Source organism: Gavia stellata, chromosome 7 (assembly GCF_030936135.1).
Source record: "Gavia stellata isolate bGavSte3 chromosome 7, bGavSte3.hap2, whole genome shotgun sequence".
Classification (NCBI taxonomy): Eukaryota; Metazoa; Chordata; class Aves; order Gaviiformes; family Gaviidae; genus Gavia; species Gavia stellata.
Window position 1 is genome coordinate 8921660 of NC_082600.1, and position 15299 is coordinate 8936958.

At 36.2% G+C, this 15299-nt stretch overlaps 1 protein-coding gene across 2 annotated transcripts in view; it reads right to left on the reverse strand.

Moving 5' to 3' along the window:
- Positions 1 to 15299, reverse strand: part of PPP2R5E (protein phosphatase 2 regulatory subunit B'epsilon) — a 72345-nt gene that overhangs the window by 2641 nt on the left and 54405 nt on the right. Inside the window, exons 4-13 of one of the 2 annotated variants that reach the window (XM_059819177.1) lie at positions 14679 to 14780; positions 12477 to 12569; positions 7816 to 7946; positions 7672 to 7731; positions 6921 to 7029; positions 5863 to 5916; positions 5712 to 5762; positions 4741 to 4860; positions 3488 to 3615; positions 926 to 1027 (exon numbers count right to left, since the gene is read on the reverse strand). In XM_059819177.1, the coding sequence (XP_059675160.1) occupies positions 926 to 1027; positions 3488 to 3615; positions 4741 to 4860; positions 5712 to 5762; positions 5863 to 5916; positions 6921 to 7029; positions 7672 to 7731; positions 7816 to 7946; positions 12477 to 12569; positions 14679 to 14780 (950 nt within the window). The remainder of the gene's footprint in view (positions 1 to 925; positions 1028 to 3487; positions 3616 to 4740; positions 4861 to 5711; positions 5763 to 5862; positions 5917 to 6920; positions 7030 to 7671; positions 7732 to 7815; positions 7947 to 12476; positions 12570 to 14678; positions 14781 to 15299) is intronic. The other variant, XM_059819176.1, reaches the window with a different exon arrangement.

A 15299-nucleotide genomic window follows, 5' to 3' on the forward strand; every position in this document is an offset into this window, starting at 1 on the left:
AATACTGTATTAATGAACTAATCTGTTAAGTGTACGTTTTTGTGTATAAACCTTTGTATTTTACAACAAAGCAGAACAAAAGGACAGTGTGACTCCAGTCGCAGAATTCAAAACATACGGCCTCCAAGGGACTTTAGAGACTATACTAACCTAACAAGGTCTGACGACATACAATACCCTTTGCTTTGCTTGGGGGAACCCTGAGTCACAGAAAAGGTACGACTTAAACGAAGTTGCAAACTATTCAGAGTTCCTGAAGTTTCCTCATTTTTTTCACCTGACGCTTTGGATAAGCTGAAACTTTTCAGCAAAGATGCTGCACTATAATTGGAAAATGAAGATTAAGGAAAATAGGAGAAAAGACAAAAAGCATTTTACTAGGGTGGAACCAATGATCGTATGAGTGGTGTATCTAATGGATCCTGCATGCTAAAAGACTCAGACACAGCAAGACCTCTGAGTAAGAAATGAAAGGGTTGAGAGTTGCCTCTTTGCTTTAAGACCACATCTAGCCTACGAACAGTAGTTTGGAAACTCAAAACTTAGGGTTTTCCCTCATGTTTCTTTCCTAACCTAAGTGAGACTTTTTTGAAGTCTTTAAGCAAAAAGCGTTAACTTTAAACCCTTGTTTTTCTTTAATTATTGAAGATCTTGATACATTTAAGTCTTTTGGCATGCGGAGTCAAAAGGAATTCCATGAGGAATGCAGACTCCCAAGCAACGCAATGGGTACTGTAGTTCATAAGGGGTAAAGAACAACCTATACATGATACATCTTGCAAAGAGAAGGCTAAAGAGCATGCGGGGGGGGAAATGAGGCATTGTGTCTATTATGTGTGAGATTATGCAATTGCATCTGAGTCTAAGGGAAAAACTAAACAGCAGGCCTTATGCACAGCTGACAAAAGAAGCTTTAAAAAGTTACCGCTGACGATCTGACTTGTAAGTGGCTGTCAGCTCGTCAAACATGGTGCTGTTCATTTCCATAAATGCCTTCAACACATTGTAGACTAAAGCCACAATAGCCCTGTGAAACATTAAAAAAGAAAAAAGAAAGGAGTCTATTAGTTTCAGGTGAAATCAAACGTGAAATAAAAGTGTCTTCTCTTCCCAGCATTTCTGCGACCAACTCTGCTTTTGCAAGTATGATAATGTAAATTCTTTGATTTCAGTGAAACTACTTTTGATTAACATATTTAAAGGTGAGAATCAGCTTTCATGTCCCTACTGACTACTTAAATGGAGCAAACCAAAACTCTAGGGTAAAAGGTAACAACAGAAAGCTATTACATATAACTACAGACTCTTCCCTCATGCTGTGGAGCAATTCCAAATGCAACTCCGGGGATTCAAATCATCAATGCTGGCAGAAGGAACAGAATTTAAACATGAAATGGGAATGATTCATATTTCCTTATGATTTTTCTATGAAGCTGAATATTGAGTGCATCTATGCAAAATACAAGGCTGTACTTCAAGAGTGATCTCCTTGTACTCATACATTTCATATTCATTTTCACTTTGGTACAGCAAAAAACTCTTAAAAAACCCCACAAATCCTTCAGATGAGTGCTGCAGTATCTGTGTAAAACTCTGTGTGTATGTGTGTACATATATACAAAAATAATATATGTAATTTTAATTTTAATATATATAAAATATATATATAGTACCTATATATTTCTCTCTATATATAACCTCTGCCTACTTCACTTATTGCTGTTCCTGACCTTACCCAAGGGCCAATACACCACTGCTTATTTGAATTTGAGTTGCTGAATAGCCTAAAGCATGACAGGCATGATCTGTTCATACAAGAAGAAATGATGTATAATAATAATAATAATAATCATAATTTCAAGAAGGCTTCAAAGGCATTCTGTCCCACAAAGGCTCAAAAAAGGTAGAATCAGTTTACTCTTTTACACCATCTGACTGGATAACTAACCTAAAATATACTAGAATTTCCAAAGTAAGATGGGTCTGCCAATAGTCTCATTATCTAGAGGTCAAAATTCCTTTCTGGCAGACTTGAAGATAAAGAAACAACAAAGCAACTGAAAACGAAGAAGGGAAAGAAACAAATCTAAAAAACCTTCAAGGAAATTGGATAGATTATCAATCAAGAGATCCCAGTTCCTGATCCACTACTATGGTTGTCATATTCAGACACAGGGCTGCTTAAGAAACAGCTGTTCGGCCAGGAGGCAGTGAATGAACGTTAGAGGTGCCAGGAACCTTTGGAGCAAACCTATACAGCAGACAAACTATGTGCCATTTCCCAGGCACCCCCGCCTACTTTCAATAAACTTTCATTTTTGTTGCCTGCATCTAAAGATATTCTTTAAATACCTTCTTTATTTTACATGTCTCTTAACCTGGCTTGTGTGTCAAATGTACAACGTTCCTGTGGGTATGAAGACTCTGAGAACTGGGATACTGGAATACTCTCATGACCAGAAGCATCCCAGTGCATGGTCAGGCAGGAGCACGGGCAGGTTAGATACCGGTAATGCATGACTATGCCATGGAAAGTGTCTTTTTTGTGATGAGCATTAGTTACAAAAGCTTTCCAGTAGCATTAGATTAGTCATGAAAGCACATAAACTTGAGGTTTGGCTAGATACAGAACAAAAAGACTGATGTTTTAAAAGATGAAATATTTTACAGATACTTTACAGTAAGGTCTTAAAGCAACTGGGACCTGAACATAGCACAGATCATTAAAAATACTGGGTTTACTAATTGGTAACCACCTTGACTTAGAAAAACTTTTCAACTAAAGAGCAGAATACATGGCATCTAACTGTAATAGTATTTGCCATTGAAACACTTTCTGTTGGGTCATTCAAAAATATTTTTTAAAAAATTTTAAAAATAAAAATTCCAAATTAACAGGATATCAATATAAAGCAACTACTCTATTACTGTGCATAATAGAGAAGGGCTGTATTTAAATCAATTTAGAAAAAAACATCCAACCCAAGAATACACTGACGTCCATATGCTTCATTGACATTTAGAAAAATGCTAGTACCAGAGGTATCAGTATCATCCATGATACAGCCACAAAACTTTACTAATGCCAAGCGATATTCTTCTAGACAATTTTTGATCAGGCTTAAGATGTTAACCAGTTTATAAAAAACTGTGTAGGAGAAATGCTTGATGAGCAACACTTTCTACAATAACAATGTAACATCTAATTTCCCTTTTTTCCAACTTGTGAGAAGGTCTATTTTTATCCCATAAGGTACACATATCACAAATCACCATAAGGTGATTTTTGTACACATATCAGATAATTAAAAACATTTTGAGACAAGCTCAAGTATAGACTAATTTATATCAGCATTAACAGAGTTGCACCTCCTCACGCCAGCTTTGAATTTGGATCTCTCCCATTCAGATGTTCTTCAGCAGGCATTCCCTAAGTTTATCAGTAGTATGTCAAATGGTAAGATAAAGAGTAATGGCAAAAACTTACGGATTCCAGTGTTCTTTAGAAATCCTATAAAGGCTGGAAAACATGATGGGAAGTATAACATTTGAATTCTCCTCTATCAAACTCATGATGTATTCATTATTCCAATAATAGAGCGCTCTTTCAGCCACCTTTGAGTCAAAGGAATAAAATATTAACAGAAATTCAGATATCTATAATTTTGTAATTTTCTGAAGGAAAAACAAATCACATAGAAACTTCACAAAGATGAATTAACAGGAATCATTAACTTTGGAATTAAAACTCAACTTTAATCAGTAGCATAACATGCATTAATGGAATTAAATTTTAATCCTGTAATTCAGTTCCCAAAGCATCCACACTCTGTTTCCCCTGAGCTATATGCTGTTACTCACTGAAGACCAGGTGCAGACACTGCATTAATGCTGCAGCTGTGGAGGGGAAGGGAGAGCAGACAGACTTCCCATTGCCCCTTTACCTCAATCCTGTCACTGCAGTTGGAAGGGAGAGAGCAGTACTGGGATACCAGAGGAAGGAGACAGGGAAAGGCCCAGTAGCTGGGCTGAATAACGGGGGAGAGGTCTTAAGTGTGGGGAAGGTACCAATGATAATAATCACCTTGGGGAGGAGATGGGGGGGTAGGAGGGAAAACACTGATCTAAATTATGCTAAAAATACATGTAGTCCAAGGAAGAGCCTAAAACAGTGCTATCTGCCTTTGTGCCAGAATAGGTCACCTAGCTTAATACGGAGACACTACAGGCCATAAATCCTATCTCCTCTTCACATATGATTCAACTTAAATCCTATTCATTCCCCTTCTTCCCATTATGCAATGTGAAGAAAACAGGCTATAGGTTCTATCACCTCTAACCAGACATCTCCTTACAGAAGGAATTAAGTAGGAAAACAAGAATGCTGCACAATACTGTGCTACACAAGGGAGCAAATATATCCTATGTGGTCTATCAGTCTGAAGGCCATACGATGAGTACCTGTCACCTACAGTCAGAAGGGCTCAAAGTCTGCTTGGATACAGTTTAAGGCCTTATGTGGCTCAGAACGGCAAGTTCTGTGCTGTAACCCCAGATACATCTAACAAGTTATTCAAGGAACTCAGAACTAAACTTCCCTAAAATGCCCTCTTCCGTAGAAATCCAGAAGACAAGTATTTAAAACCACATAAACATAAAATAGTATTTACATTTCGGGGGGTGTTAAGTCTGAAATTGAGACTATACATTCCTATACAAACAATAACCTCTACCACTGACCTGGAAATGAGGGCTAGAGACACACTTGGCAATTTGTTTAAACAAGGGTTCCTGGATTTTGACAAATTGAGACGGTTCGATTACATCCAAGATTTCCTCCAGCTCTCCTAGGAACATGACCTAAAGACAAGGAAGGAAACATTGAATATAAAACCTCTGAATCAATTTGATCAGCAAAATGCTGGTAACTCTCAAATTCTACCACTTCAGGGAGAAATGAAAGCCTCACTAGCTCAGCAAGACCCTCTCTCAAAAAACATGATCACTTCTACCTTTAGCAGCTTCTGGATTCAGTCTCTTAAAAGAAGGAGGACAAGTGTGTGCAAATGCTGTATTTAAAGCAATCCTTTACAACAAAATTCAGAATTGCACTAGTATATCCATGCTGAAAAGCTAGCCTCATATAGACAAAGAATTTGGCCAAGGCTTAAACTTTGTTAACTAAAGAGAGTCTCATTTTACCTAATTTTTGGAAGGAATATTAAAAATAATGGTTTTGCTGTGTCACAAAATCTCATTAGAGAAAATCATATTTGCACCAAGAATTTGAAATAAAATGCAAAAGTCTAACTGCATCTTTTACATGTTTCGTAAGTAAACACCAGACAATAAAATATCTTTCATCCTCCCTGGAAAAATACTATCCTCACATGTAAACAATTCCAAATCTAACAGTTTTCCAATCTATCCTCAACTATGTTTATTTCCTCCTTTCTAAAACAAAAAGAAATTCTCTGCAGAAGAACCAGTGCTTATTTTGTGAATAGAAACCACGGTTATCAAACTTTTCTCTTCATAGTCAAAACTGTCAAAAAAAGCAGAATTCAAGTATGGAAAATCACCTACAAGAATTAATACCAAGATCCACCACAGCATGTGCTATCTACCTTGAAATATCTAAAGATTCCCTGCCTATTATGTTGTAGAACAAAAGAACTCTTACATTTTGTTAATACTAGCGTATCATTTACCTCTTTCTGACTGCAGGTTTTTGGCCAGAATTTCATTAAACCTCTAATGACCTAAATGAGAAGGAAAAAAATGTTATTTTTTTTACTTTTCTCTCAACAAGGTAAGTAAGCCATTTATGATGCCAAAAAAAGGTATGAAAGAAATACTTACTGGTTCTGTAAGTGAGGGGTCTTTCTCCAGAAACTGTACTATGCAATACGCCAGCTGTGAAGAGGTAAAGATTTAAGAAAATGAAGTTACATTCATTTCTATTACATTTCTATAAAGAAACCACAAAGAAACAATTTTTTAAAAAAGACAGACTCAAGGCAAGATGCTATACAGCTTTCTCAAATTGCATCCAATTTTAAACCGAGATGCATAGTTTGCACTGTGCAAATCCACTCAAAGGTCAGTTCATAAGAAACAACAGAACACATTAATAAAAAAAATTAGGGTGACAAAGTAGCATATACAATAAAAATCAGAGCAACTTGGAATTCTAAATACAGTCATACAACCAATGTTTTGAAGCTTCTGCTACTCTCTGAAACTGCATCTTTTTACACATTTCATACATCGGCAAAACCATGAAAACTCTTACAAGATGAGCCGACACAGCTAAAACCTGGCATAACATATTTTGAAAGCACAGCTTTAACAGCATAAGAAAGACTGCACTATCTGAAAATAAGAGAAAAAGGCAACAGGTACCACTTATCAGAGGAAAAATTACATCATGAAAGCTGAATGTATAAAAGGATGTAAGAGAGCATAAATGCAGTTATTAAGAAATCTGTGAGGAAGAATGTTAAAGATTATGCAAAAATGTGGGTATTAGTATTCAAAAAGTTGCCAGGGTGAAGAAGAGCCTTAACGGCACATGACTTCGGAAACCCAAACATCCTCTTGGGACAGGGAATGGGCAAGGCAAACATGTAAGAATGAGAAAATAGCAGAGACGAAAACCTAGAGAGTTTAACTACTAAACAAAATCCCCAGAATATTACAGATGTATGTTACACTTTTAATTATCTAATAAGAACAGAAGCAAGACTTTTATCATACAAAGCACCCTAAATGAATTAAAAGAAAGTCTACTGCATTTTTTCCACGTTTTAAAACTTTCCCCCCACCTTCCATGTCCTATGCAATTAAATTTCCAAAGCAACCTTAAAAAAATATATATATCATACTAACTGAGCAGAAAATATTTTTATAGTTTCTACCTGTGCATGGAAGAGTGATAAACTCCTGACAGTATGTAAAGGAATCAGCACCTTCACCAGAAACTGTTTATGCTCTGCCTTAAGAGGTAAAGCAAAACCATTGATAATACTAGAAATTAGAAGAGAAATATTTGTTAGTGTTATCATCACAGAAAACATTCTTGAGGTCTGAACAAGCACTTTCTAGATTAAAATAATTTAGCAGTCAGCACCTGTTTACAAATAGCAGGCTCATGCCACTTGTAAACAGATGCTGGCTTTTGTCCTGCTTTATATTAGCAGTGCAGCACATACCTAGGTAGTAATTCAGTTCCGACTTAGGAATAATCATATAAACAGCTGCACAAACCTATTGCCAAACAGATAAGACCTGTCTATGTGGTCTGTAAATTCATGTAAGCAAGGTGTTCTTGAGTAATTAACTTACCAGAATTAGATTTACTCAAAATATTTATGCTGTTAGTGTGCTCAAAAAAAAAAATTCTGCAGCATGTAGGGATGAAGTGTACAAAATTTAACACACACACACACACACAAAAAATCAATCCAACACTTTTGGCTGTAACTCGCATCCAGTTATAGACTCTTGGCAAAGATGTGACAGAGATTTGCACATGGGCTTAAAGATGAGCATGTGCGCACATCTGTTTTCAGAATCAGGGCTTATAGTCATACTTTTTCCAAATCTGACACTATTCTGATGTGTCCAGAAGGGAAGTTTGAGATAGATAATAAATAAAGACTCGTTTACCTTCCTAAAATTTCCAACAGTTCAGCTACACCATTGAAGTGTTCAGTTTCATAAACAAATCTAAAAAAAGAAAAGTTAAATATAAGTAATATATCAGTTTCCTAAAATGTTCATAAGCAAAAAGTACCTTCTCCCACAACTTACCGTAGAAAAATATTATTAATCTGTTTTCGGATAAATGCTCTAAGACCCAGAAACTTGCCATAAATTCTGTGCAAGACTGTTTTTAGGTAGTCTCGTTCTCGAGGGTCTTCGCTGTCAAATAGCTCCAACAGCTGTGTTTGAAGGAAAAAGAGAACTGAAACAGTAGACATTTGACAAGTAGGACACACAGACTTCTTTATAAAAGTTAAATTCATGAAAGCACATGCATATAAGAATGTGATATCCATGTTACCCAAAATGTAGAAACACAGTATTAAAAAACCTGTTGTAACCCCAGTACAACATCACGAAACTAAGTTTATTACTTTCCACTTCTGACATAACAAACTTTGGAAATCTTCAAACAACTAATAAACTTTTGATAAACTGGCTCCAAAATGCTGCCCTCCTTCTCCTCAAAAATAAATAAAATAAATTCTTAGATGCTGTCATATCTACAAAATAAGACAGTTTGCCTCTTACCGTCCACCACTCCTTCACTCTGCAGAACTAGAAGATCCTCATTTGCTCTAATATTTTGTTCCCACAACATTGTGTCAAGGTCACATTTTTCTAATTGCTTGTAATTTATATTATGAGCTCTTAAGCCTTCCTAGTGATTGCATGGCCTTCACGCTGTGGAAGGACTCAACAGTGAAGTCTATGCCAGCACCGAATCTGCTGTTACAGGATCTCCACCAATTGACACAAATCAAAGCATCAGGGGGAATTAATCCTCCAGGTTGAACAAAATGGTAACTTCAATATAGAGTTTAAAAAAATGAAACAGAACAAAAAAACCAAAAAAAACCCCCAACAACAGACAACCCACCTTTACTAAATAACTCTCAAATAAGAGTTTAAAACAGAAAATAACTCTGTAGTACTCAGTCAAAAGAGAATGCCATCCGGTGTCTTGTATTGTACAAAATATATCCCGAAACACGGATACCTGAAGCTGCCGCTAAGAATTAAGGCATGAAAGGAGCAGCAGGAATATCACCTGCAGATCTTTGTTCTACTCCCCTTGAATCCTCTACCATTAAACTATGAGCTTCTCCCTACCCCTTCTTCATCTTTTTTGACACCACAATATTGGCTATTCTGGCAGACATTTGGAATAAGCTAGAAGGCAAACTTTATTTAAAAACAAAACAAACCAAACAAACAAACAAAAACAAACAAAAAAAAAAAAACCAAACCACCCCCCCCACAAATGCACAGAAAATAGGGAAGTTTAAGGTAATAAACATAAGCAACCAGTATCTCTCTTGCATGAAAAAGAAAGTAACTGTCAACCAGTACCTGTCTTGCAGCAGAAGCAAAGACAGTTTGCCAAAGAGGTCTTACAAATGTGTAAGATTCCTATAATAATTTTCTGACAGCATGATAGAAAACAAAATTATCTTGGATTCACAAATAGATAAATTATAAGTACCTATTATAAGCAGACAGGTCAGTGTATGTTTACTACCTGATCTCTGTTAAACTGCTACACAACTTTGAGGAAGTGAAAAAGAAAAAAGACAGAAAAAGATGATTAAAAGTTGTTAAGCTGTCTGAGATGTTGCTTTCTAACACCCAGGTTTAGGACTGATGTACCTATTCTTCTTCATTGTTTTGGATGTTTTTGTAGCTTGTAATGAGATCCCACTATTTTTTCCTTGCAGTAATAATCTGTGGTGGGAATTTCATGCGGAAACGATGAGGGTTGTCAGCTGCCTTCCAGAGGTTACAAACACATTGCTTTGTTCAATTAGTTCTACAGTTAAATAAATAAATAGTCACCTCATCCTTCCCCAAATAGCTAATTTCACCCAAAGACAGCAAACAGCTGGAAACACTTATGTTTTTAATTTTCTTATTGGATTGCTTTTAGGAGCAAAATATTTATATTTCCAGTTCTGTTATACAGATCCTCTGTGGAAACATTGCTGAATTAAGACTCAGTCTCTCACTTAAAAAAAAAAAAAGACAATTATTTTGATATGTCAAATTTGTTATCTAGTTTCAACAATAAAGTCTTATTTTTATGGATAAGCTGATAAGCTGCAAGACTTCCATAATTTATGTAATTATTCTGACACTAAACATACATAAAAAAGGGAAATAAATTTTCCAAAATAGCAACCTACATAACATGGACACTTGTGGATATATTTGAATAGTATGTCTCTTAGCAACCACTGCCAACCATTTCAGACTGTATATTACCAGGCTTTAGAAATGAACAGTTACACTGTTAAGTACAGCATTTTATCAAAACATACAGCTGAAAGCCAGAAAAACATCTATATTCAAAAAACAAAAGCAAAAAGCAAGCAAATAACATTGAAAAATGCCCATTAAAAAACTGTATCATTTTTTTCATATAAGCATTCTTACTGCCAACTTCATTGAAGTTCCTCAAATTTTAAAAAAACAAATTAATTTAGAGAGAAAGCTGATTTCAAAGACTGTCACACTTGTGTTGTCAGTGTCATGAAACAACAAACATGCTTAATGTTCCTAAGTCTCAAATTGGTTTCCTATGTAAGGGATCTGTAGTCACAGGTTCTTAGGTGTTACTCTGGACACAAATACAGTAAGAAGTAGAGGGACACCCCAGTTCCTACAGGCTAAACACAAACACTTATACACACGGAAATGTATCTACTTGCGTCTATAAATAAGGCTCAACAGAAGTTTTTTAGAAAAATGTGCATTTTAAGTTGACACATTGCATAGCAATATATAAAAACGCATCACCTAACCATGTGGCAAGAACTTATGAATTCTTAGAATTCTTTTGAACTCTTAATTGTCGTATCATACACTTTCAGATATGTAGGTTTCAAAATCTCGTATTTCACTTTTTCAGTAGTTACCATTCTTTCATTTAGTAGGTTTATTAAAGACTAACAGGATTAATTAAAAAAAAATATCCTTGTTTTAGACCCATTCTCCTGTGCCAAATTTTAACAGGTTTGAATGCCTTGAAAGGGCATGAGTGAGATGCCACCAGTCATGACCAAGTTCAGCAGCACGTAATAGGAGCATCTAGAATTATTTTCTCTAGATTTTGAAGTAGAACACAAGCATTCCTTCTAATGCAATCCTGCTATATCTAAAGAAAATAAAATCAGTCTGGAAAAACCCGTCAAGAGTGACTACCCCCGATGCATATTCTTACATCTCCATCAGGTACTGGATGATCAGATTGGTGCACCCCCTTGTTCAAATCAATATTTAGATGAACAAAAAGGAAACTCCACCACAGAGGTTTGATCCAGATGAAAAACACTCTTGTATTTAGAAGATGGATAAAATAAAAACATAAGTATATTCCATTGCTTTTGTAGGGTGAAGAAGATCTTGTGATATTAATAAGGAAATTGAAGTCCCTTCTTCGAATCTTTGAATTTAAGGATAGAAATTGCTCTCTTAACTATGTTTTTCAGGTGTTCTTCATATGAATAACATACAAGGACAGTAAAAGCACTACTTTTATTGCCTGAGCGCTACAGGGAAAAATAAAAGCCCCATGACAAAGGGGTGAGAGAAAGGTCTTCAGAAATGCAAGTATCTCCTGCCACTTCTAGTTTGTCTCAGCTCACAAGGAAACTCCCTTTTCTAACTAAGTAGGAACCTTGCTAAATTCCCCTGATTTCAAAAATAAGCTATAGAGCATTAAACAGGAAGTTCTTTCTGACTTTGCAGTTATACAAAAATTCACGATGGGAACAGAAAACACAAGGCAAGCCTATTCCTGAAAGCTGAAGACCAAAGTCGTATCTGTGGAGTTTCCTGGCTTATCCCAGAAAACATCTTCCTTCAGGCACCTCTGTTGTGGCATCTGCCAAAGCCTGGACAAAAATTCTTCAGTAGAGAAGACCAACTACTGTAGTTTCAAGTGAAATAACAAAGCACACAGGAAGCCTAGCTTGTACACGAGGAGGAGGAAGATGAAATATGTGTAAAATACCTGGCTTCCAGCTGACCGACTGACAGAGGCCACCTCTTCCATTCAGCCGTAACGACGGCAAGCAAACTACAAAAACAAAGCTACCCATTCTCTGCCAATGTTGTTTATTATTGGTGCTACTTCTTCTTCCGTGCTTTTAATAGAGCTTGAACTTTATATGGCCTTTTGATTTACTTCCTCCCTGATCACTATAGCATCACTGTTTTCAGTACTGCACTGGAATAGTTTTGTTAATGACCTTCTGCCCCTGTTGCCAGCTCTCCAGCAGAGACAGAAGGGACAAATATTCTCCCCTTCCAACAGAAATATTTTAACAATATTAAGACACATTAAAACTGGTATTTAAGTAGTCTCTCTAGATAGCAGCATTTTTAGACTACTTGATACTAAACCCTTCATTTTTCAACAGTTACTTTTTCAGCTCCCTCTCATAACCAGTAAGTCAAGTATTTCGATTAAGGTATCAAACCGGGAGCCAAACCAACTATTGTATGTATCTATAGGAACAGAAACTGACATACTGACATAAACACACACATGTATTTCCCCTACCTAGGTTGAAAACTTTCATTGTATATGCTTGTTTAGCCTTTTTCTGTTGCAAATAAAGTTAAACTTTTAAATTCTAAACAAAATCTTTTTAAAGAAAGTTTTTTCAACAGAAGAATAAAGCCTTAAAGAAAACAGATCAGCTTACCTGCAATACAAATTTCTGATCTATGTACTTTTTGGCGATGCTGGGCTGAAATTCTTGGCTTTCCAAAAATCGTATGAAAAACTCATATACAAGCTGCAAAAGAAAAAAAAAAAGGTTTAATTTATGAATTAATTACTCTTTATATTTATTTCCCTAAATTCTTTTTCTAGAAAATAAAATACTTATTTTTTCACACAGCAAAAGGTTAAAAAGCTGAAAAATATTCTTCTCCTTTACCAAATTGCTATCTTAGAGTTAGAATTAATTACATGAGCTTTTTAAGTTAGTTTTGCTTATTTAACTCCAGTCAAAGACATTTCATCACCAAGAACAAGCACTGCCATCTTGTAATGCTTGTTATCATCTTGTAAAGCTTCTTAGTGTAATTGGAAAGAACATTTAAACCGCCCTCTGAACTGCTGAAGTGACATCAAATAGAGACATTACAATTCTGAACGGGTTGGTGAAACAGTTGGAAATATTTAAATTAAATTAGAAACTGCTTAGAGTAGCATTCTACGACAACTTGAAACACAGAAGAAGAATACAAACAGGAATTTATTCAGAAGTTCCTAACTTACTGTAAAGATTAGCCTCAGGGCTGGAGAAAACCTGCTTACTTTCATGCAATTCCATCTCTGCCTAAACTATTCAGTGGGACAGCAACAGACTTTTCACTTAGTGGAGGAAAAGAAGAGTATAAAAAACAGGCAAAAGGGAAGTGAAGTGAAACAGGGACTGCTGTGGCCTCATAAGACAGCAGCTCTGACCTGTCACTGATCAGATGAACTACCAGCTAGCAATTCTCTCTGCTGAACCTTTTCAAGAAGAGTAGCCATTGAAAACTTTTTTCCTTCTGACTTCAGAGAGTATGCATATTGATACTGAAAGCAGAAAGGAAGCTAAAAATTACACCTTAAAATAATTTTAAACTTTTCCGTGCAAACACCAATACGCTGCAATATTGCTGCTGCTGCTTTACGTCAGTGTTCTCTGACTTCTAAAAGGAAATCAAAAAGGGGGAGAGAGGTTTAGAAATAAGATATGGAAAAAGCGACAGCTTACATAACTAATATTAAATCATCAGGAAATCAATTCCACAACTCCTGACAAATACTTTGGTGCGTTTCTTCCTGACAATCATAAATCATCCACTGGCTAAGAAATTCCATCATTTCCATGTAAATAATGACTTTTAAAACTACAGCACTAGTGTCAATGAAGATAAGATAACAAACATGTATGCCTGTGCTGTTTCCAGGCAGGCAGAGCTGTTCAGAGCTGCCTTGAAGTTTTTCAGATTCTTATTTTTGTGAAATTTAAATACAAATGAGGGATGAAGCCTACATTTCAACAGATTCTAAATTTGAGAGCACAAAAGAGTGAAACAAACTGCTCACAGGCAAGGATTGTGCATGCAACTGTCAAATAAAATACTCATTTCGAGCTGAGAACAGTTGTGCTCCTTTGCTCACAAAAACTCCCAGACTCCACAAACTGTTACTCAGGCAAACCTCTAAATTTATTAGTGGTGTAAGTCACTGTTCTGACTAACATAGACAGGATCTGAAGCTATATTTTCTATAAAGGAATTTACTGCATTAGCATCAATGATGCTTTCTCCAGAATCAGTTTAGGTACTTTGTTCGAAGTACCTTGTGTTGACACTTGAGGTACTGAGGAAGGGATGATACACATCAGTGAGCATGCATCCTGCTGCAAACACCTGAAAGCAAACCTCGACCCGGGGAAAGGAAGGAAGACTTAGATAGGGACGTAGCTTCTCATTCATTTTTCTGATCAACTGCCAACACCTGTGTACTCTTGTATGAAAATTAACTACCCTCGGTAAAGCAAAACTGCTAGCGATATCATCCTCACAATGCTCTTGCTGAAGTTGCCGAAAAACACTTGTGCATCAAAGCAGTTTGGAAGCCAAAGTGATTTTTAAATCAATGAAGGAAAAAAGGAATATCAGGGACACCATCAATACAATTTTGAAAGAAAGCTTTAACATTTTGCAAATTTCACAAAGTACTCTCCCGTCTTTGTAGGTACTATATGATACCCATGAACAATATTAATAAATCACCTTAGCATCTCACACACTAGTTCTGATTCACAGGTTAAAAAAAAGCTGAGAAAATTATTAGATACATTAAGCAATGATAAGCATTTCTTCTGAGAGAAATTATCAAAAACCTGTAAATGTGGCCATGATGCCTCCAGGGTGGGCTCATCTTCTTCTGGATCAAATTCATTGCTGTCACTAGGTGGGAGAGTTCTGAAGATATTGCAAGATACCTGAAAAGTGAAAGAAAGAATGATGAGATCTGTTTTTCAAATAGGTACTAGATTTGAGGACTCTGTATGTCTATACCTACTCTATCCTCCATCACATAAGCAGTATTTCTTTTGCCTGCTGTCTGACAAAGTTCTTCAGCAACAGCACAGGTCTAAGGAACCTGCAACTTTACAAACCTGCCACCAGCCTTGGCTTTCCCTTCTCCAGGTCTTTTTGTTTCTTCTTTCCACTGATATTCCAGCATTACCCAGTCTGCCACCATTTCTGTCCACCATGTTCCAGATGAGCCCACCAACATATAATTCCCAATCCTTCTGGACATCAATGGGCAGAGAGCCATGACTGTTCAGGAGTTGTGGGAAATGCCATCAACATGCATTTACAAGTGTTTTCGAACAACACTTGGTTATTTTCCTTTGCACAGGGAAAACATTAATGATATCTGCTTAAGATCTTGTCTGTCAGCACTTGCTAAGAGTTGCCAGCGCTGTTCACACATTATATGCCTGGACTCCTCA